We start from the raw sequence: 22,589 nt of genomic DNA, 5'->3' as shown, positions 1-22,589 counted from the left end.
TAAAAACTAGAAAACTGAAAGATAATGACGAAGTTCTTATGATGATAAAACCATATTTGTCTTGTAAATAAACTTTCTTCTTTTTCCATTTTTCTGTAGACTACATTGCACACACATCTTTTGAGATGTAGCAAGTGTTCTATTTAAAGCAAGTGCAGTGTACATACACTCACTACCCCCACCCAGCCCTGCTCTTGTTTTCCGCCTCCACACTGCATCTTCGGTCACTTCAGGAAGTCCTCTCAAACAGTGTCACAGCGGAAACCACACAGTGCCTCACTGCCTCGCTTCTTTCACTTTAGAGCAGTGGTGCTACAGTCCAAACCCATGCTTCATTCAGTGACAAATTCAGTGATGAATTTAACCTCTATCTTTTCTAAGTAATTTCCTTGCAGTAGGTTTGGGATTAAATTTTTAAGATTTGTGACTAACTTAAAATGTTATATGAAATCTTAATCAAGATACTAAAGAAATAATTACTTTGAAGTACATAAAAACAGTCATAATTATTATAATTTAATGGGAACGCTACATTATTTAGATTCATATAATGCATGTAACATAACAACATACCGCTTTACTTTGGTCTCCTTAGCAAAATAAATTAAATACTGTAATTTGATAGAACAAAAACAATTACATATTTTATGCACTTGGTTTATGTAATATACAATACCATTCAAAAGTTTGGGGTCTGTTTTTGAAAGAAGTCTCTTGATTCTAAGAAGATGTACTGAAATCCAAGATCATTTCTCATTTTCTTGATCTTGTATAAGTCGTCTAACAAGTGAACATAGGACTTACAGAAATTTGCCGTTGATGTGCGAGCTCCTGAGCAAGCGCTGCTCCGAGTCCTCACGGTCGATCTTGCCATGGAACCACGGCATCTTCTCATGTGCTGTTGTAGCGATGAGTTTCTCCAGCTGAGGCCTCTGGCTGATGATAGCCTGCTCTAGGGCCGAACCCTGCCACACAACAAACAAAACCCAACAAAACTAAAAAAAACTGCATGTTTTATACCACCAAATGTGCATTTACACAGAATTTTCAGACATGTATTCACAATTGCTGCAAATGTTCATAAGCTGACACCAACAAAAACAAAATGTGCAAAAATTGTTGTGACATGTCTAACGTGAAATGTTCACAAGATATTTTATTCTCGTAATATCAGAAATATGTTATATTACAAGTGAACTTGTGAACATTTCACGTGAAATTGTGTAGGCCTATTTAACAAACAAAATGTATAGGATATGAATTTATCTATTGGGAAATGGGTGAAAATGGATGGTAAAAAATGTGTATTATATACAAAAATGAGCAAGGTGGTTGAAGAGAAGGACTTGGAAAAGGAGGATTTGTAACTTCATCCAAAAGAAAAGTTGTTTAAGACAAAGAATGTGTATTAAGAAAATACATGAGCTCAGTAATGTATTTCAACTACTGCTCATTACTAGAAGTTGAGCATAACTAAAAACTGAAATACCAACCTGATCTCATTAGAAAATTTAAGTATTTTAGCATAAGCAGATTGCATGAAAGAGATCATACTAATTCATGCATATTCGCCGAAAAGTAAAATTGTTACAAATTGCATTGTGTGTTGCAAGTACTGTAAATTTTCTGAGCTATGAAAGAACAATTAAATAAAGTCTTAAGGCTTGTTCACACCAAGCACGATAACTGTAGTGATAACAGTAAATTAGTTCAACAAATTGTTCTAAATATAAAAGAACAGCAGAGTCCACACCACAACTATAATGGCACAGAGAAACAACAGCCTATCACTGAAATCACTTTCAGAACGATTTTTTTTTTTTTCTAGCTCATGAACGATAAAAACATTGACAGCCAGGCTTACAATAAGCAGAATGTTAATATTATTGTTATGGTTATCTTTATAGTTATAATTCTTGGAGTGAACAGGCCTTTAAACTAACACCAACCTGTAAATTCCAAGTTTGTTTGACATACTGCCGGATGAGCTGCTCTTTCAGGTCTTCAAAGGGTCCAACTTTAGGTTCTGTGCCGCGTGGCCGGGGAAAGGGCTTCTTCAGCAGGCAGATGAGCCCGTCAGACTCCTGTGAGTGATAGTCAATCACATCTATCGGGGTTCTGTGTGACTTGCCCCCTGCGATGGCGTACATATCATTCATCTCTCTCTCAATGGTGTAGTGGTAGAACTGGCGGCCATAGGACACTGACAAGGCGTAGCCGCCGAGGAAACTGCGGCTCTGGCGCAACAGATAAAGGCCATCTCCTGCTCCTCCTTGTCTCAGGTACTCCTCAGCCTCCTCTCGAGTGATGTTGCCGAAGAAGTACGGCAGCACCTGCACCTTGTCTGCCATATCTGCTCAATCTTTCTTCTGGGAAAGCTTAGAGGATCGCTAATGACCTGAAAAGGAGAGTGTGTAGATCATTTCTCTGATTTTTTGTGAAAAATCTGTGATTTGTTCATTTTCTTGAACCTTCAACTGACGAAAGTACAAAGAAAAGATTTCCAATGTTTTCACTGACCAAATTAATTGTATTTTGTAAATATAAATTTTTATTCTGATGGCTGCAACACACTCTAAAAAAGTTGTAAATAAAAGTGAAAAGGTTATAGAATATCCAAGTTAAACGACTTTGAAACCGTCCACAATAAGCAGGTCAACTGGTAATAGATCTTGATTGAGTGTAAAAGGAGCATCTCAGTCTTTGCAAGCAAAGATGGGTCATGGCTCACCACTTTGTGCCAAATTTCATGAGAGAATAGTCAGACAAAACAAAAATCACATTTCTTAATGCAAGATTGCAAAGGATTTAGGTGTTTCACCATCTACCATGCATAATATTGTGAAAAGATTCAGGGAATTCAGAGAAATCTCAGTACATGTAGGGCCAGGCAGGAAACCTTTGTCGAATGTGCGTGACCTTCGAGCCCTCAGATGGCATTGCATGAGAAGCCTTTGTACTACCGTGTTAAATATAGCCACATGGGCTCGGGAGTACTTTGGAAAACCGTTGTCGCTTAACAAAGTCTGCCGCTGCATCAAGAAATGCAACTCAAATCTATGTTACGCAAGGAGAAAGCTACCCATCTGTTCTATACAGAGATGCAGCCGAGTTCTCTGGGGGCCCAAGCTCATCTCAGATGGTCCAAAAGACAGTGGAAATGTGTGTTGTGGTCAGATGAGTCCACCTTTCAGAATGTTTTTGAAAGAGAGAGAGAAAAAGAAAAAGAAAAATGAACATCGAGTTCTCAGTCCCAAAGACGAAAGGGACCATCCAGACTTTCATCAGCGACAGGTGCAAAAGCAAACATCTGTCATGGTATAGGGGGTGCATCAATGCAAACAGTATGGGCGACTTGCATATGTGTAAAGGAATCATTGACATGGATGCGTATATTGGAATTGTACAGAGACTTATACTGCCATCAAGATGACATCTTTCCTGGGAAGCAAGACAAGATCCAGATCTGTCTCCTATTGAAAATGTATGTCTCATCATGAAAAGGAGAATCAGACAACGATGACCAATTAAAAAGAAGGAAAGGTGATGTGACACAGTGGTAAACGTGCCTCTGTCCCAACTTTTTTGGAGTGTGTTGCAGCCATCAAAATCAAAATTTATATTTAGAAAATACACGAGTTGGTCAGTGAAAACATTGAAAATCTTTTCTTTGTACTTTTGTAAGAGAATTTAAAAAAACACATTCTTGATTTTATTGCATTTTACAAAATGTCCCAACTTTTCTGGAAATGGGGTTGTATTTATGAGTAATCCACACATTTAAATAAAATCTAGAGATTTGAACCCTGTGACAATAATGCCAAATAATAACTGTATACAGGATGCCATTTAATGAATTTGCTTAATAAAATAATGTTTTGAAGAAAATGTATGCCCGTAATAATAAAATAAGTAGGTACTAATGTAATAAACATGGTGTTAAGGCAATAAGGCATTCAAGACTGAATGTACTGTACTACACTGAATGTTATACCTAAGAATAGCAGTTAGCCATGAGCATAATACATTTTGCGAAGAAATAAAATGTTGGACCAATGCAGGAATCATTCTTTTTGTGTTTTACTTATCTTTATTACACATCTTTATTACAAATTTGTCTTTTTGATGCTTGTTGCATTCTTCTCACAATCTCTCACACTGTTTACTAATTTGTGTTAAATCTTTAACAGTATCTTTAGTTTCATTTTAATCTGCCTGTCTGTTTTTTTCTTATTTTGTGATATATGTATTTCTTTTTTATATTAAATTGAGACAGATGTTTCTCCTGAAAAAGGCCTCTAAAATATCAAATACTGTAATAAATATACAGCGATATCAATATGATTTTTGTTTATTTCTTTGTTTGTTTATTTATTTACACTACAAGTAAAGGAATGGGCATAATCTGTAAAACATTTCCAGGTGGAAAAATGTAGGTGAACTGAAATAAACATGAGTTAACTCAACTTGAATATAACCTTTGTTTCAGCTCACAAATATTCAAGACAATGGATTACTTCAAGTAACATTTTTTGAAAACTTGAGTTCAAAATCTAAAACTTGTTATGACAGTTAAAGAGAAGAAATAAGTTCAAATAACTTAATGTGGCTATTATGTTATTACTGTTTTCCACATTTTCTACAATAGTAAACTATGACATACCATAAATGGAATCGTGAGAATCATAAAGTGATGAACACAATAAAACGGATCTTATATTTACAGCTCATGCTCTCAAACTGGAATTCCCATGATTACAAAACACTTTGTGGCTGTTTCACTTTCATTCCCAGGTCCAAATCATTAAAAAATATATTTTTAAATTTACACATTAGCCACATTTTATACGTATACCAAATGAATTTAAACCATTTAAGATCAAAAAGGTTTTAAGATAATGAGAGTCTTTCCAAACATTTGACTGGCAGTGTATGTATTTATTTATTTTTTTTTAGCAAATGTTTTCTTACAAAGCAAATTGCATCAAAGCATATGTGTGTATAAATGTATATATGTATATTTGAAACTCTAACTTGTGTCAGAAGTTAAAAGACAAAAGACATGTGCCTCTGAGAAACTAGTTCATGCAGAAAGAGGAAGCGGTCAAGTCTTTTGCAATAACATTCAGACTCTACTACTTGTGCCCACTCCCACGATGCGTTTATACTTAAAGATGACAACTCCAACAACTACACGTAACCATTCAAGTCGAGGACAGACAATTACATGAAACTGACGTGCTTCAAGAGAGAAACTGCTAAATGCTCTTATGTGGAATTGTTGCTGCTATAGTAGTGTGGCATCATAATAATTATATATAAAAATGAATCATGTCCGTGCAAACAATTTATCTCTGCAATTTAACTCTAGTTTAAACTCCTTGCATGATATACAGTATCTTGATATGATTGTTTTGACTTCTGTTTACCTGTTATCTAATGGTCAAAACAAGCCGATTACAGTCTGATCAACTGGCCTGACTCAAATAAATGACTGAAGTACAGTACGCTGTATCAGATTTACGTTTTGCTTCATTTATTTTCTTTTAATTTTCCCATTGTTACAAATAATGCGAAATGAATGTAACTGAAGTACAAAATGACAAATGAAGCAAACAGAAAATGTATCCTCTAGCCCTTTTATTTACTAAAAAGCAACCTCAAACACAAATTCTAATAGAAAACCTCAGAATCTCAGATAGTGCATGAAAGAGAAGCAAGTCTGAGTAGATGCATCAAATTAAACCACAAAAGATTCCATAAAGAAGAAGAAGAAGCAAGAAATGGTCATTGTTATTGTAACCTAACAGCAAAATGTAATGTTTGTAATGGAAAATGTGGTTTCAGCATTCTACAAAAAAAAAAAAAAAAAAAAAACCATCAGAAATCAGTAAACGCAACAAAGCAGTAATAAAGCATTAATAGCCACTGGTCAGATGTGTCAGTTTAAATTATGCGATTTGGGGATTGTACTAGTTTTATTTAGGTCCAACGCATTTTGGTGAGATATCATTAAATGTTTTATTAAGGTGTCTTATTATGCCAAAATGATATCATAATATTATTGTGTCCTATATTAAGATAGTATAAATGTCTTGCTTTGTGTTAGATAGCAGAACCTTTATTTATACAATAGATTAATAGACTTATTTATACAAATATTATACAATTTTACTAAATATATATATATATATATATATATAGAGAGAGAGAGAGAGAGAGAGAGAGAGAGAGAGAGGGGGGTGTCCATAACTAAGCTGTGGACTGTGCATTTATATATATATATATATATATATATATATATATATATATATATATACATATATATATATATATATATATATATATATATATATATACATATATATATATATATATATATATATATATATACATATATATATATATATAGTCCACAGCTTAGTTAGGGACACCTACTATTCAACAATATTATATAGTTGAATACTATATATTCATTTTGTATACATATAAAATGTGGCTATGTGTAAATTATAAATTATATATTTTTTAATGATTTGGTCATGGGAGTGAAGGTGAAACAGCCAGAAAGTGTCTTGTAATCATGAGAAAGTGCATGAGCTGTAATATAAGATCCGTTTTATTGTATTCATCACTTTATGATTCTCACGTTTCCATTTGTGTTATTTCATAGTTATTTAATCTAAATGGATTTCTGAATTTTTTAAAACTGTATATATAATACCAATATATAATACCAATTTGTATTACATAATACAATACGATATAAGTGAAGTGTTAAAAAACTCAGCATTTCTTAGTATTTGTTATAAGTTTATCATAACATCTTTGTTGTAAAAGTTTTCAAAACCCTATAAATTCCTAGTTATTTCCAGGTTAAAAATATATTTTAAAAAGTGACATTTTAGTCTCCCCTTTAGACATTTGGACCTTAATGTATTTTAATGCCTTATATGTAACTTTTTTTTTTTTTTGCCCACATGCATTGCATGTGAAAAACATAAATGCAAATGTTCCAGATTTTTATAAGTAAGGATTAATAAATTATTGCTGAATTATTAACACATACATAAAATACATTTGTAACCTAATAAATCATTAAAAACCAAGTAAGTGTCTTCTTTAAAAGAACTGTGAGTCCACAATTAGACAGAGAAATATCTGACATTTCTGAACAGTTTTGCTTTTGCATTTACTTCAAAGTAACTAAATTTTGACAGATCAGTTAATGCCACAACAAAGTGCTGTCACAGATATTATACAGATAATTTGAAACGTTTCACATTAACTTTTTACTTTTATTTTCATGGTACCATAAATATATGAAGATTTTAAAAATTATAATATTTAATATGATGTATACGATGACCATTTACAATTGTATAATATAACATTGCAGAGGAAATACCCGAAGAGAAATCATGTAAAAATGTAATAGAAGTTTTTTTCTCACGCCAATAATTTAGGCCACTTAATTCACTTAGCCTTATGAATTCATCCAATTTAACATCATATTTGAGCACAAAATCTTACATTTGCATAAAACATACATGTAGAGAATCAGACATATTCTTACCTTACAAAGTGTTCAACTCCCCTCACTTTGGACAAGGACTACATACCATGTTCAAATTGCTGTCTAACTGAACAGGATGTGGTATGACCAAAAACTCAGTGGATAGTTCAAAAGAAGCTACCAATTCAGGAACACTAGTTCTAAGAGAAACTGTGAGCGTACACTTATGTACTAAAACGCAAGGTTTTTTTCACCTTTGTGTTGTTGTTATTGAACTAACAACTAACTAAACCTTTTTGCTTCAGTAAGTAAATGGAACTATTTGTAAACTTCCTCATTTTAAGAAACTTCTGCCTACTTCCTTCGCTATTTTTTTTTTTGTCCTATCTTTAACTTCCTCCTCTATCTCAGAATAAAAAAAAAAAAAACATAGTAGATATTTAGTCAAAGAGTGGCCATAAGCCTTGCTCGAATTTTTAATTTCTTAGGTATAGTTTGCAGTGAACAAACATCACGTTATACAGTTTGTAAAATTCCAAATATACTGATATAAACAACAAAAAAAGTTATTTCAGATCAGTTGTTTGCCTAGTCCCACTTTAGGTGTCTTTGTACTTACATTTAAATGAATAATTTGATACAATGCACTTATTGTGTTCATACATGTTTTTATGTTGTACTTCAAAAAGTACCTGCATGTAATTACCTCTGTAATTAATTAATTTCTGTAATGACATGTTGACCTTTCCTTTACACCTTAACTCACCCTTAAACCTACCCATACCACCCATAAACCTGGGTAACACTTTATTTTGATGGTCCCTTTAACACATTCTGTTGACTATAAGTAACTTTGCATCTACATGTCAACTAACTCTTATTAGAGTATTAGTAGACTGACTGCTTAATATCTGCTAACTCTTTATTGTGATGGTTCCCCAACAGACATTCTACTGACTAAAAATAACTTTGCAAGTACATGTCAACTTATTCTTACCCTAACCCTACCAGTCTACTAATACTCTACCAACACTCTAATGAGAGTTAGTAGACATGTAAGTGCAACGTTACTTATAGTCAACAGAATGTGTTAAAGGGACCATCAAAATAAAGTGAAACCCAAACCTGTCCTAACTTTACCCGTATTCCACCTCAATAGCAGCACAAGTGTTTTGCAATACATCATCAACACAATAAGTACTAATTTTTTGATGTAAGTACATAGTTAAGGACGCCTAACATAAAGTGTGACCGTTTGTATTAATCAGAATCAAATAGACCTTCTAATATGTACGCATCCATTGAGGTAAAACCTTAATATGATAACAACTAAGAAATGCTTAGCTTACAATTAATAACACTGAAGTGAATAACCGATGGAACATGCAAGCCAAAATTGTTGCACAAACAATTAAAACCTGTAAAACATTGCACGAAGTAGACTGAATATTAACATGGTACTATGTATAAGGTCTATATACAGTACAGTACCGGTAAGAGCAGATGTGTTACGCGGTTCATTGAGCTGAACCCAGCTGTGATGACAGGTGTACAAATTTACATTACGGTCTTTGTTTACTTTTGTTCAGAGTGTTTTGCATTACATCTGTTTGCCTGTCAGTCTGTGATTATATAAAAAATCACATATATTTTGTAACTGTGATAAATATAATAAACATAATAAATGCTAAAATTATATATCTTATGTTACAAATGCCAACAAAGAGGGTTGTTTCATTCTAGCAACAGAGAGAAATGCACAATTATTCCACACAGCTGCAAGAACAATCATCTGAGAATTTCGCAAGTGAGTGACATTTAAACTCTGAACCCTGAATTGCATTTTAAAGCAAGGCTTGAAGCTCAGTGCTCTTGAGAGTGAAATTATTTGTGGTGTGTAATTTGGAGTGAAAGTATTTCTTAAAAATGTACTGCACTCTATAAAAATATATTTCAAGCATAAGAGTACTGGATTGATTATTGGGACCCTGCAAAAGGTGGCAGCTATTCATTTGGGATTCTGGACATGCACTTGGTCTGAAAATATATTCCTTTTTCTTTTGTCAGTTAAGACTGCACATGTAGTACTCTTGTGCCTGAAATATATATTTTAGAGAATGTAGTGAGTTTTAAAGAAATCATTTCACTCCAAACTTCACACTCCAAGTGCACAGAGCCTTGGTTTCTGAAGTTTCATCTGCTCTCAGCAGGGGGCACCACAATGCTTGAGATCAACTAAAACTTGTTCATAGCAACCACATCTGTTGTACCAATAGACGCTGTGGTTAGCAGTCGTTTATTTTCCTAAACTGATCAAAGTTGATCTTATCAAACCAACATGTACTGTATCTAGGTCTTCTGTTATCATTTTACTGTTTGAAATCTGTAATGCAAATTTGATTATGTACAATATTATATACAAGCTAATTGAGCTGGTTGATGACACTATTGTCTTTGTAGAGCTGCTTTACAGCTGAATCAGATTTGTTTCATAATTGACGAATTTTACAACATCGACACTGGGTGTCGATACTGGGTATGATGGTCCACTTTAGACATTCTTCTAACTATAAGTAAAATACAGCAAAACTACAACTACATGTCAACTAGCATTTGTTAGAGTATTAATATACTATCTGCTTAATATCTGCTAACACTTTATTTTGATGCAACAGACATTCTACTTACTATAACTAACTTTACAACTTATTCTACTAACCCAAACCCTAACACCTAACCCTAACTTAACAGTCTACTAATACTCTAATGAGAGTTAGTTGACATGTAATTGCAAATTTGCTAATAGTTAGTAGGGTGTCTAAAGTGGGCCATCGAAATATAGTGAACCCTGACACAACTGGATTGAATCAGCACTGAACTGACTTGATCTGAATAATGACAATATTTGAAGGCCCCCTCACTAACAATTTGCACCGATAAAATAAAAAGATGTATATTCATTATAAAAATAACCAAATAATACGAAATATCTTGATTTTTTTAGTTGTTTTTGTTTATTTTCATGCTTGTTTTGTCTTTTAAGTCATCTTGAGGCCTACTTGGATGTTTGATGAGGCCACTAGTGGGCCTGGCCCCTGGGTTGAGAACCGTTTGTTTAGATTTTGCTTAAAAGCACATTCCTTGTCCTCAGCCATTAGGCATGGGCAAAAGTTAGAACAAGGGTATTGTGGGGATAAATAATGTGGGGATAATTAGCATATCTGCATAAAACATATGTGCTAAAAACTTGTTTCATATATTTTACATAAATACTGTACATATACTGTCGAGCTGGACAACTTAAAATGGCACTCTGTCCAACATGAAGTTGTCCATTAAGGATTTTGTGAAAATCACATCACATCAATTCATCACACTGCTTACCACACTGCTTACTTTGTGGTATAAATAAGTAAAAAGGGGTCATGACATACTTTATTTTCCCTGAGGTCTCTGTAAAATGTCAGTAAACATTAGGTTACTCACATAACCCCAGTTCTCTGTAAACAGAGTGAGATATGAGAAACTATGGAAGCACCAATTACACCATGTCTGAAGAGTAGACCGTTCGCAGACCATCATAAGGAGCCAAATCCCTTCCTTTACGGTTTCTGCAGCTCAAACAGCAAAGAATGACATTAGCTATGCCCAGATCATGCGTTTAATTCCCAGGGAATGCATGAACTGATGAAATGTAAACCTTCAATGCCAGGTGGATGTGCAGTTTGCTTATATGCAACAGATCATATCACTTTTCTCTATCCCGAGGCTTTAGAGGTTGAGCCAGAGATCCCTCTCACAACTGCTAGTGCTGTTGTTCAGCCGCTATTTTGGGCTGCTCCACACAAAGCGTGCAGATTAGGGTGCTTCCACAACTTGATCCTAGAGAATTAATCAATTACAGGCCGATCTCAAATCTCACTTTTCTGTCAAAAATACTAGAAAAGGCAGTATCATCACAACTATGTTCCTTTTTAGAAAGAAATAGTATCTGTAAGGATTTCCAGTCAGGATTTAGACCGCACCATAGTACTGAGACTGCTCTCATTAGAGTTACTAATGATTTGCTCTTATCAACAGATCGTGGTTGTATCTCTCTACTAGTGTTACTGGATCTTAGTGCTGCATTTGACACTATCGATCACAACATTCTTTTAAATAGACTCGAAAATTATGTTGGCATTAGTGGAATTGCATTGTCATGGTTCAAATCATACTTATCTGACCGTTATCAGTTTGTAGTAGTAAACGAAGAGATGTCATATCAATCACAAGTTCAATATGGAGTACCGCAAGGCTCAGTACTAGGACCGTTGCTTTTCACTCTGTACATGCTACCCTTGGGAGATATCATTAGGAAGCATGGCGTTAGTTTTCACTGTTACGTTGATGATACTCAGCTCTATATTTCTTCACGCCCTGACGAAACTTACCAATTCACAAAATTAACGGAATGCATAGCTGATATAAAAAAAATGGATGACCAGTAATTTCCTACTACTAAATTCAGAAAAAAACAGATATTCTAATTTTTGGACCAAAAACTTCTTCACGTAATAACCTAGAATACTGTCTAACACTTGATGGCTGCTCTGTTAAGTCTTCGTTGTCAGTTAGGAACATGTGTGTGCTCTTTGATACCAATCTTTCATTTGAAGGCCATGTTTCTAGCATCTGTAAAACCGCATTCTTCCATCTTAAAAATATATCTAAACTACAACATATGCTCTCAATGAAAAATGCAGAACAGTTAGTTTATGCGTTCATGACCTCAAGGCTAGATTACTGTAACGTTCTACTGGGTGGTTGTTTCGCTCGCTTGATAAATAAACTACAAAATGCAGCAGTTAGAATTCTTACTAGAACTAGGCAGTATGACCATATTAGCCTGGTTCTGTCAACACTGCATTGACTTCCTGTTAAACATCGTATAGATTTTAAAATCTTGCTGATTACTTACAAAGCACTAAATGGGTTAGCTCCCCAGTACCTGAGCGAGCTCTTAATGCATTATAGTCCTTCACGCCTATTGCGATCTCAGAATTCAGGCCAGCTGATAATACCCAGAATATTAAAATCAACCGCAGGTGGTAGATCCTTCTCCTATTGGGCACCTAAACTCTGGAACAATCTTACTAGCATTGTTCGGGAAGCAGACACACTCTGTCAGTTTAAATCTAGACTAAAAACGCATCTCTTTAACCTGGCATACACATAACACATTATCAATTTATATTTTCAAATCTGTTAAAGGATTATTAGGCTGCATAAATTAGGTCATCCGGAACCGGGAACACTTCCTATAATACCAGATGTACTCGTTACATCAGAAGAAGAATGGCATCTACGCTAATATTAGTCTTTCTGTTTATCCCGAGGTTTACCGTAGTCAACCGGATCTGGGCCGTATCCAGGTGAGATCGAGGACCTACGCCTTGACACGACCAGAACGCAGCTCTGAAGTATCAGCAGAGATTGAGTCAACTAGATCATCCCCTGTGAAGGCCTCATCGACACGACAGCCAGTGGCACAGCTCCTCAACAAACCGTCTATACCGGCGTGATGAATACAATCCTCAACTGGATTGAACTGGAATAAATACTTTGAATGTTGCGATCCTATCGGACTTATGATAGCTACCTGAATCGTAACAAAGCACTGTTTGCCAGAGGAGAACTGGCCCCCCCGACTAAGCCTGGTTTCTCGCAAGGTTTTTTTCTCCATTTTAACACCTTTTTGCCACATGTTTGCCACCTGATGTCACCTGTTGGAGTGTTTGGGTTCCTTGCCGCTGTCGCCTTTGGCTTGCTTAGTTGGGGACACTTGACATTTGATATTCAACAGTGCTTTGCATCTGCCTGCATTGACACCATTGTTTAAGAGCTGCTGTGCAGCCAAAATTATATACCAGTTATCACTGTAAAGCTGCTTTGACACAATCTGCATTGTAAAAAGCGCTATATAAATAAAGGTGACTTGACTTGACTTCCACAGCTTGCTTAGTCCTCCCACTGTCTTTCACACTGGAGGCATTTCCCATAGCAAGATACCAAGCACATGTTTGAAAGAGACCCCTTTTTTGTGTGTTAACAAGTCATAATTTAGTAATACATGAGCATTTTCCACCCCAGTGTCTGAATGCATTGCTCGGTTTTGGTGTTGCTTCACTTTTAAGACTTCAATGTAAACGCATACTGTTCTGGGCTGCGTTTCTCAAAAGCATCATGAGCTATGTTGATCGTAGAGACCATTGGTGCCAATGGCACAGCGATCTACTTAGGCTTATGATGCTTTTGAGAAACACAGCTCTGACTGGTTAATATCTACAAAACTAATAAGGTATGCTACAAAAATGTCAATGGACAGAGGTGAGGGACGGCTATATATACAGGTTTCTTCTTGCGCTGATTGGTTAGATTACCTGAATGTCTTCCTCCCTAACTTTGTTAAAGTCCCCCTGAAAACAAAATGTAAGTTTTTTAGCTTTTAATATGAATATGTTAGCCTTAAAGTTATGAATAAGCTGGTGTGTTCCAAAACAATGACAAAATTCGCATTTAGGAGATATAAGCATTCAAAACGTACAGTCTCTCACTTCCGCTAAAATGTTAGTGTCCACGTTAGTGTCACATGAACCGCCGCAACCTGAGCAGTCTGCACTGGTCCAGAGACACTCTTGTGCACAGAGCGGATCATATGCACGACAGACCACAAAAGGCATCGGATCCATTTGATTTCTGCACAGCATGCTGTGTATTAAAGCGATATAAAGGACATTAGGAGGAGAAACTTAGAGATTAGAAGGAAATAAAGGTTTTACTGAGTTTAATGGCTCTGGCCGAGCTGTAACATAAACAAAACGCTATTGGCTATTTTTAAAAAGGGGCGGGTCTTCCTGTTTCAGTTGAAATTACATCAACACATTGAATAATGCTGCTCGTTCCAACGCTCTTCAGTGGGCCTTTAAATAAATTTCATGTCTACAGCTGCTTTTAGAACCACACCAGTGAGGGACCATCACATGCAGAATGGATACAAGTAGATGTTTGAAATAATTGTTAATTTAAAAGTGTGGTTTGGTTTCTTCTTTAAATAAAAATAAAAAGCCAACATATGCATGATATAATAAAATAGGGGCTTTTGAATCTGGTTGTTTTTGGAACTTAGATATAGGAACTAGCCACCAGTGTGGTTGCCCAAAAACTAGAGTTCCCCTAGGGTCTGAAGTGACGTAAACTGCGCTTGTTGTTGTTACTTTTATTTTTATGGAGATGAGAACAGTTGTGGATATTTTTTCCTTGTAATCGCGCCTTTGGATGATTATGAAATCGTGGCATCCGTAATCGTAATCACGATTACAAATTCGATTAATTGTGCAGGCCTACTTCAAAAGATGTGCTTATAGTTTGAGAATGTGTTTTGTAACAAACATTAGTCAAACAGTATGAAACTCTACATTTATCGCATTGGGGAGGACGTTATGATTTAGAGAAAATAAAGTGTTTTTTTTTTTCTTCTTGAGGGAAAAGTCACACATTTATAGACACTGCAGTGCAAAGGTGACTATAAATGATGTTTTATTAACAAAATTCGGGAGGAGCAACATTCAAATAATCTGACTAATCATCACGTCATTTCAGCCAGCTGTCAACAATCAGTAACATATCTACCCAATCAGCATGAGTGAAAGCCTATATATAAACACAGTCGACTCACCCATATTCCTCGACAGTTTTTCAGCATCCCTTCACCACCCCGTCTCCTCACACTCGCCTGGTTACTTTCCTAACAAGAAATAAGGGGGGAATACTCTGGGTTCGGGCCAAATACCGAGCTCGGAGGCCTCTCTTCGGACAGCACGCCAAATACGCATACTATTATGCATACCTATTTACTATCTGATTATTTGTAAGTGAAATGATTAAATATGTGCAGGGAAGAACAAGCCAATCACAGTTCAGTATGAAGATATTGTAAGATCTTATGAAGATATTGTAAGATCTTCAAAATGTTTTGAATGGCAAACATTTTGTGAGAAATTTTAATTTTAAATTTCTTAACTTCACAAAAGCCTAACACAGATGGCACAGCTAAATCAAAATTATATGTATATACTATAACAACGGAAAGTTTTGAGGAATATAAACCATAATAAGTACTGTAACGAGGCAAGGCTGTTGATATGGCTGCATGTGTTTTGCAGCAGCAGGGGGAGAAACACTGAAATCCCTCATGACGTCACGGGGAGAGGACGGGAGAGAGTCAGCAGCACAGGAAACAGCGCTCCCCCTTTAAATATCACAGTCATGCCTCAGATGGATCTTTAGAGGAATAGCAGAGCACCAGAAAAACAACCCATATCCCTTAATTTCCATCGTCTATCACGACATGACAACGGGAATTTAAAATTACGTCTTTGTACATCAGAATTTAGGTGAGTTTCTGAATTACATCCATTCAAACCAGCGAATTAAATCTGTTTTGGTCTGTTTTGCCATTATTGTTTTTTTTTATACATTATTTATTATTTAAAATACACCATATTTATTATATATAATTTATTATATAACAAGGAATTTCAAAGGTATAGTATAGGCGGTACTCACAGTTAACGGCTGTGTTCTCTTTGTCTTTTATCTTGCCTGTATTTTTTGCGCATTCTGCCTGCACCATCAAACAGCGCTGCATCACATCCTGACCAGTTTACTGTCAAATAAAATACGTACTAACGTGTTAAAAAATATTTCCAGTAGCCGTTTTTGTTTGTATCCATGTGCTCACTGAGCAGGTGCTGCTCCTGTATTGAGGCTTTGATATTTGTCCTGGTGGTTGAACTAATCAGGGAAACGTACATGTCAGACTGGCAGAAGTCTCATTGGCCAGTAGTATCTACTGACTGTGCTTATACTGTGTCCAAACATTTAATATGAAAGCTGAGTTTACTTTGATTTGAATTAGATGATTTTTAAATGTTTTATATGATTTTATATGCTTGTGTGTATATATATATATATATATATATATATTAGTAAAAGAATAAAGAATAAAGAATTGTTGTAGAAAAGGTCTCTATAGGCTACTGAACAATTCATGGTTAAGATATATATTTCAAAACAGCAACAATCAGAAAGTGTACCACTTTACAGAATTAAAGTATAATTTAATATCATAATATATTAATATTATACTATAATGTTTGGCTTATTTTGTGATTTGTAATGCGAATGCTGTGTTTAAAATCGTCAATGGGATATTAAATTTTGGTACTTGTGTTTTATAACCATTCCTTTCACTTTGCCTCCATCCAGGTCTTTCTGAGTGGCATTATGCCAGAACAAAGCAATGATTACCGGGTGGTTGTATTTGGAGCCGGTGGAGTGGGCAAAAGCTCTCTGGTCTTGCGCTTTGTGAAGGGAACCTTTCGCGAGAGCTACATCCCCACTATTGAGGACACCTACAGGCAGGTGATCAGCTGTGACAAGAGCATCTGCACGCTACAGATCACAGACACCACGGGCAGCCACCAATTTCCCGCCATGCAGCGTCTATCCATCACTAAAGGCCACGCCTTCATCTTAGTGTACTCCATCACCAGCAAACAGTCTCTGGAGGAGCTGAAGCCTATCTTTGAGCAAATCTGCCTGATTAAGGGGGACATAGAGAACATCCCAATCATGCTAGTGGGCAACAAGAATGATGAGATGAACAGTCGTGAAGTGGAGAGCAGTGACGGAGAGGCCATGGCCAAGAGGTGGAAATGTGCCTTCATGGAGACGTCAGCGAAGACAAATCACAACGTTAAGGAGCTGTTTCAAGAGCTTCTTAACTTGGAGAAACGCAGGACTGTTAGCCTTCAGATCGACGGCAAGAAGAGCAAGCAGCAAAAACGGGCAGAGAAGCTTAAGGGCAAATGTGTGGTCATGTGAAAAAACAAAATGTGTTTGGAAAAAGAAAACGTTTTCACTTTGATGACGTTAATGCTCTGGCTAACACTGTTTACACCTAAAGACAAGAATGTTGGAAAAACACTTAACCATTGTAGATTTCCAGGAGCAAGGATACAGTGAGACAACTGTTGTTTACTCAGATATCTTAAAGAAAGAGTTAATCCAAAAATGAAAATGTGGTAAACATTAAGGCTTTATTTCTTCTGTGGAACACAAATGTTACATTTTTGAAGAATGGCCGCTCTTTTCCATATTATAAAAGTGAATGGGGTAATGTCAAAAATGACAAAAAGCATCATAAGGGTAATAAAAGCAGTTCATAAGATGCAATATTCCTGAAGTGATTTGATCATGGAGGGGAATATCTTTAGTCAATTTGATACTTTTATGATGCTTTTTCATTCAGGAGCCTGACTGCACTAGTCCCATCCACCATTATTATATGCAAAAGAGTGAGCAAAATATACTTTCTTCTTTACTTATTCTTTGTCTTAATTTCTTGTGGAGAAATGCCTAGAGAACCAACGTTCATTAAGTTTTAATTTTACATTTTGTAATGACATAACTTCGCTAGCTTGCCACAGATGTGATTGTGGTGTAATTGAACCCGCTGCAGGTTTACAGCAGACCTCAGCAGGAACAGCAGTGCCTGGCAGCCTATTCTGCTCTCAGTTTTACTCCGTTTTAGACCACAAACTCAAAGGGAAAATCCCAGGCTAACCGTATGATACTCCGTTTTTTTCATCAGTAAGCATATCAAAAAGCAGTAAAATCAGGACAAGGGTTTTAAAACCACTAGCTATTCCTAAGATCGATTGAAATAGTCACATTAGCTTTATAGCTGTTGTGTGGAGAACAGCTGCCTCTTACGGCACAGGCTGGGCTAAATGAATGCATGTATAACAAATAGGTGATATATCGCAGTTCATGATCAGGTACATCAACTGAATTGTAACGTGTCAAGGCACGCAGCCAGTAGTAATCAAGTAAAATAAGCTAAATGGTTGTTACTGTGTTAGTTGTGCAATTCACTATCAAGGTTTTAAGCAAGGCTGTCGTATTTTTATTATACTTTTATACACATGCCTTCGATTGGATTGTATCAAAGCTTTAGATTTCTTTTCAGGGTTTTTAGGTTTTCTTTCTGAGTTTATAAATGTGCTCTTCCAAAAACTAAGTTGACTATTTTCCCAGTAAAATACAGTATTTGTATGAAGGGATATTGTAGTATGAAAGGAAAGATCAGCTAAATTCATATCAACACAGACACATTAACTAATTGTAAACCTTGGCCAATATTGCCCAAGTAATATTATGTTTATCTTATTCATTTTTTGATAATAATATTAATTACAGTTGGCAGTGGTTTTTAGAGGGAACTTACATGATCTATCATCTACATGTGTTTACACATATTTAGTGAAATATCAACATGTGCTTTTGAGAGGGACAGCTTTTATAATTATGTATTTTAGCATGACAGGTCTTGTACAGTGAGCTATTAATCAAGTTCAATCAGTTCAATCAGTGCTATACTATATTTGTTACAAGAAGAAACTCACTTGTCTGGTTAGAGTCAAGTAAACAGCTGCATATTATCTGTAGTAGAGTACTGGAGACCTTTATCAAATGTGATATTTAACTTGAATAGCAGAATCTGTGCAAATGTAGCTAATGAGAATATGTATCATGGGTACAGGAATTGCTTAGACCCAAAGCTTACTGTGGGTTTCTGTTATACAGCAGGAGTTCTGATATAAAAACTGATATATTGTTTTGATGAAATACCTGTATAGACATCATGTGTGCCTACAAGTTTATATGATTGTATTTTAGGTCACAAGAATAAATAATATTATGCATTTATGCCGAATCACAATAGTATGTCTTCATACTGTACTGAGGCTAGTAACGGGTGTCAGTATTTATTTATTAATCCATTTATAAAGTAATTTAAGAATTTAACTAGAAAATGAATCCAACATTTTCACATGGAAGAACATTTTAAGGGTTGCAATAGAAAATTTTGCTCCCTTTGTATTCAAACAATTGCATTAAGATCATTCCAGCAGCTGTCTCATTTATACATGTACTATTCAAACAGATGATGAATGGTTTGACTCTGGACAGAAATTATGCTGGTGTGTGGGGGAAGGTGGGGGAAGAATTTCTGTGCTATTTAGATATGTCAGAGTAATAAAGCCCGCGAGGCTCATTATCGGCAAGTCAAGTGGCCTACAGTATAATAGAGCACCTGCCAGCACTTAACAAGCATCAAGCCAGTAACACGCTCTCTCTCATGATGAGCACCATCAGCACAATCCACCATCAATCTGACTAAAATATTCTGTTATTTATAAACAACAAAAACTAGCAGCAATGATATCAGACAACTTTGACATCAAATCTGGCAGGAAACATCTAATGGCTCCATTTTAGATTAGAGAGACTCAAACTACGATCCTCAAAAAAATCTTAAACACCTCTCAATGGAACATTCATACACTTTCAAAACTAAGTAACACTTAATTTCAATGGTCTACTATAGATATTCTACTAACTATAAGTAACTTTGCAACTACATGTCAACTATCAGTCATTAGAGTATTAGTAGACTGTCTGTTTAATATCTGCTAACACTTTTATTTTAATGCTCCCCAACAGACATTCTACTGACTTTAAGTAACTTGTTCTACTAACCCTAACCCTAAACCAACAGTCTACTAATACTCTAAGAGTTAGTTGACATGTAGTTGCAAATTAATGGAGACAGGGATAGCTACAGGTCAGAGACATGTGTGTCAAAAGGTAGGGGAGTGCCAAAAGTAACACAATGCTACAACAGAAACTAGCCCCTAACCATTCCCCACACCCTAACAGGCAGCTTTTGTGACCAGTTGTAAAGATATTTCGGCATGCCCATTACTCTGACCTGCAGATACCCAACCTTGAATTAATAAGAGTTAGTTGACATGTATTTGCCAAGTATAGGTAGAAAAATGGGAATAATGTCATTGTTTCCTATTTTTTAGCTCTGTCTTTGGGGTTTCCCTTAACACACTTAGCGATTGTAAGGCCAATTATGAATGGAAATTGATACTTATGACTGATCGCGCTCAAACGCGTCCAGTCAGAACCAGTTGTGTTCAGTCGGCGATTACAGTCGGTGTTCAAATTCCGTGTGTAAGTATTTAAATCTGCTTCAGTCGCAGAAAACAATCGCTGTGTGTTGAGCTCAGTCTTAGAATGTTTCAGCTAGTCGTTAAATGTGTGCCCGGCTTTAGCCAATCCAGATTGTAATTAATCCACTGGAGGCAAGTTGAACTGAACCTATGTGCAGATTTATTCAACAAAACTTGATCAAAAATAAATGCAAGACTTGACTAGAATCATGAAATAACCTTGAACAAACATAAACTCAGCAGTTACACAAAACTAGACACCAGTCAATGGGAACATAGGGCTATATAAACACAAAAGGCTTTCCGTAGTGTGCTGAATCAACGTCATTCATGGCAGACCACTCGATTTTTGCGTTGATTGTAGCCAAAGAAGTGGATGCAATTGAAATTCCCATGTTTAGAATATCAGATATTCAATATCAAGATTGGTTAAATACAGGAACTTGTCTAAGAAAAAACACCCAACACGTCGTCCTTGTCATCACAGAATCTGACCAATGAGAATAAAGTGTGTCGTCATCAAAGCTTTCACAGCCGATTTTGAGCAACTGCAGTGCCTGACCTAGGCGGCTGGTCTCGTTTTGCTCTTCGCGGTACTTTGATGGCACGTGTGATCGTAAGGCGGCTGCAGCGACGATCAAAGTCGGACAAATTTTCTAACCAGAATGCATTGCTTTTGTCAGGCGGCAGCTGATCTTTGCGGCGCCACGTGAAGTTGAACAAGCTTAAAGACTAATGACTTAACAAGACACACCTCAAAGCAATGAACAATGAACCAATGACAAAACAGAACAGATAACCACATGACTAGAACAACCAATGAACACATAACACATAAAGCAAGAAAAGCACATGACATGATCATATGAGGAACAAGGGAAACACATGACATGAACAGAAAACATAACTGGCTATATCCGAAATCAAATACTCTCTTGAGTAGGTACTTATTTTAAATAAGTAATTACTTTGCGACTGCTAAAAAGTATGTTCTATATAGTATGAATGTTTGTAGTATGAATAAAATCTGGACGTACTACTGTACATCCACCATTCACAAAATTAACGGAATGCATAGCTGATATAAAAAATTGGATGACCAGTAATTTCCTACTACTAAATTCAGAAAAAACAGAGATTCTAATTATTGGACCAAAAACCTCTGCACGTAATAATCTAGAATACTGTCTAACACTTGATGGCTGCTCTGTTAAGTCTTCGTCATCAGTTAGGAACCTGGATCATGCTCAATGTTTCATTTGAAAGCCATGTTGCTAGCATTTGTAAAACTGCATTCTTCCATCTTAAAAATATATCTAAACTATGACATATGCTCTCAATGACAAATGCGGAACAGTTATTTCATGCGTTCATGACCACAAGGCTAGATAACTGTAACGTTCTACTGGGTGGTTGCCCTGCTCGCTTGATAAATAAACTACAGCTCGTACAAAATGCAGCAGCTAGATTTCTTACTAGAACCAGGAAGTATGACCATATTAGCCCGGTTCTGTCAACACTGCATTGGCCACCTATAAACATTATATAGATTTTAAAATCTTGCTAATCACTTACAAAGCATTAAATGGTTTTGCTCCCCAGCATCTGAGCAAGCTCTTAACACATTATAGTCCTTCACGTCTATTGCGATCTCAGAATTCAGGCCAATTGATAATACCTAGAATATCAAAATCAACTGCAGGTGGTAGATCCTTCTCCTATTTGGCACCTAAACTCTGGAACAATCTTCCTAGCATTGTTCGGGAAACAGACACACTCAGTTTAAATCTAGACTAAAAACGCATCTTTTTAACCTGGCATACACATAACACATTATCAATTTATGTTTTTAAATCTGTTAAAGGATTGTTAGGCTGCATAAATTAGGTCAGTTAGTCTCTCTGCTTATCCCGAGGTTTACCATAGTCAGTCGGATCCGGGCA

The 22,589-nt window shown here is 35.9% G+C and overlaps 2 protein-coding genes across 6 annotated transcripts in view; one reads left to right on the top strand and one right to left on the bottom strand.

The window, feature by feature from the left end:
• Positions 1-16,320, bottom strand: part of syk (spleen tyrosine kinase) — a 32,967-nt gene extending 16,647 nt beyond the window's left edge. For 4 of the 5 annotated variants that reach the window (XM_051908732.1, XM_051908735.1, XM_051908734.1 and 1 more), the window contains exons 1-3: positions 7,577-7,844; positions 1,950-2,398; positions 805-965 (exon numbers count right to left, since the gene is read on the bottom strand). In XM_051908732.1, coding sequence (XP_051764692.1) covers positions 805-965; positions 1,950-2,351 — 563 coding nt within the window. In that variant the 5' untranslated portion in view covers positions 2,352-2,398; positions 7,577-7,844. Of the gene's footprint in view, positions 1-804; positions 966-1,949; positions 2,399-7,576; positions 7,845-16,123 lie in introns of those variants that run through there. The other variant, XM_051908733.1, reaches the window with a different exon arrangement.
• On the top strand, positions 15,766-19,330 carry LOC127520529 (GTP-binding protein Di-Ras2). The gene is made up of 2 exons (XM_051908742.1): positions 15,766-15,951; positions 16,826-19,330. Exon 2 carries the CDS (start codon positions 16,844-16,846, stop codon positions 17,441-17,443), a length of 600 nt encoding a protein of 199 aa, XP_051764702.1. The 5' UTR covers positions 15,766-15,951; positions 16,826-16,843; the 3' UTR covers positions 17,444-19,330.
• The last annotated feature ends 3,259 nt before the right edge of the window (positions 19,331-22,589 follow it).

This window comes from Ctenopharyngodon idella, chromosome 10, assembly GCF_019924925.1.
Source record: "Ctenopharyngodon idella isolate HZGC_01 chromosome 10, HZGC01, whole genome shotgun sequence".
Classification (NCBI taxonomy): Eukaryota; Metazoa; Chordata; class Actinopteri; order Cypriniformes; family Xenocyprididae; genus Ctenopharyngodon; species Ctenopharyngodon idella.
The sequence above is the reverse complement of the archived record's forward strand: the minus strand, read 5'-3'. Positions and strand labels throughout refer to the sequence as shown.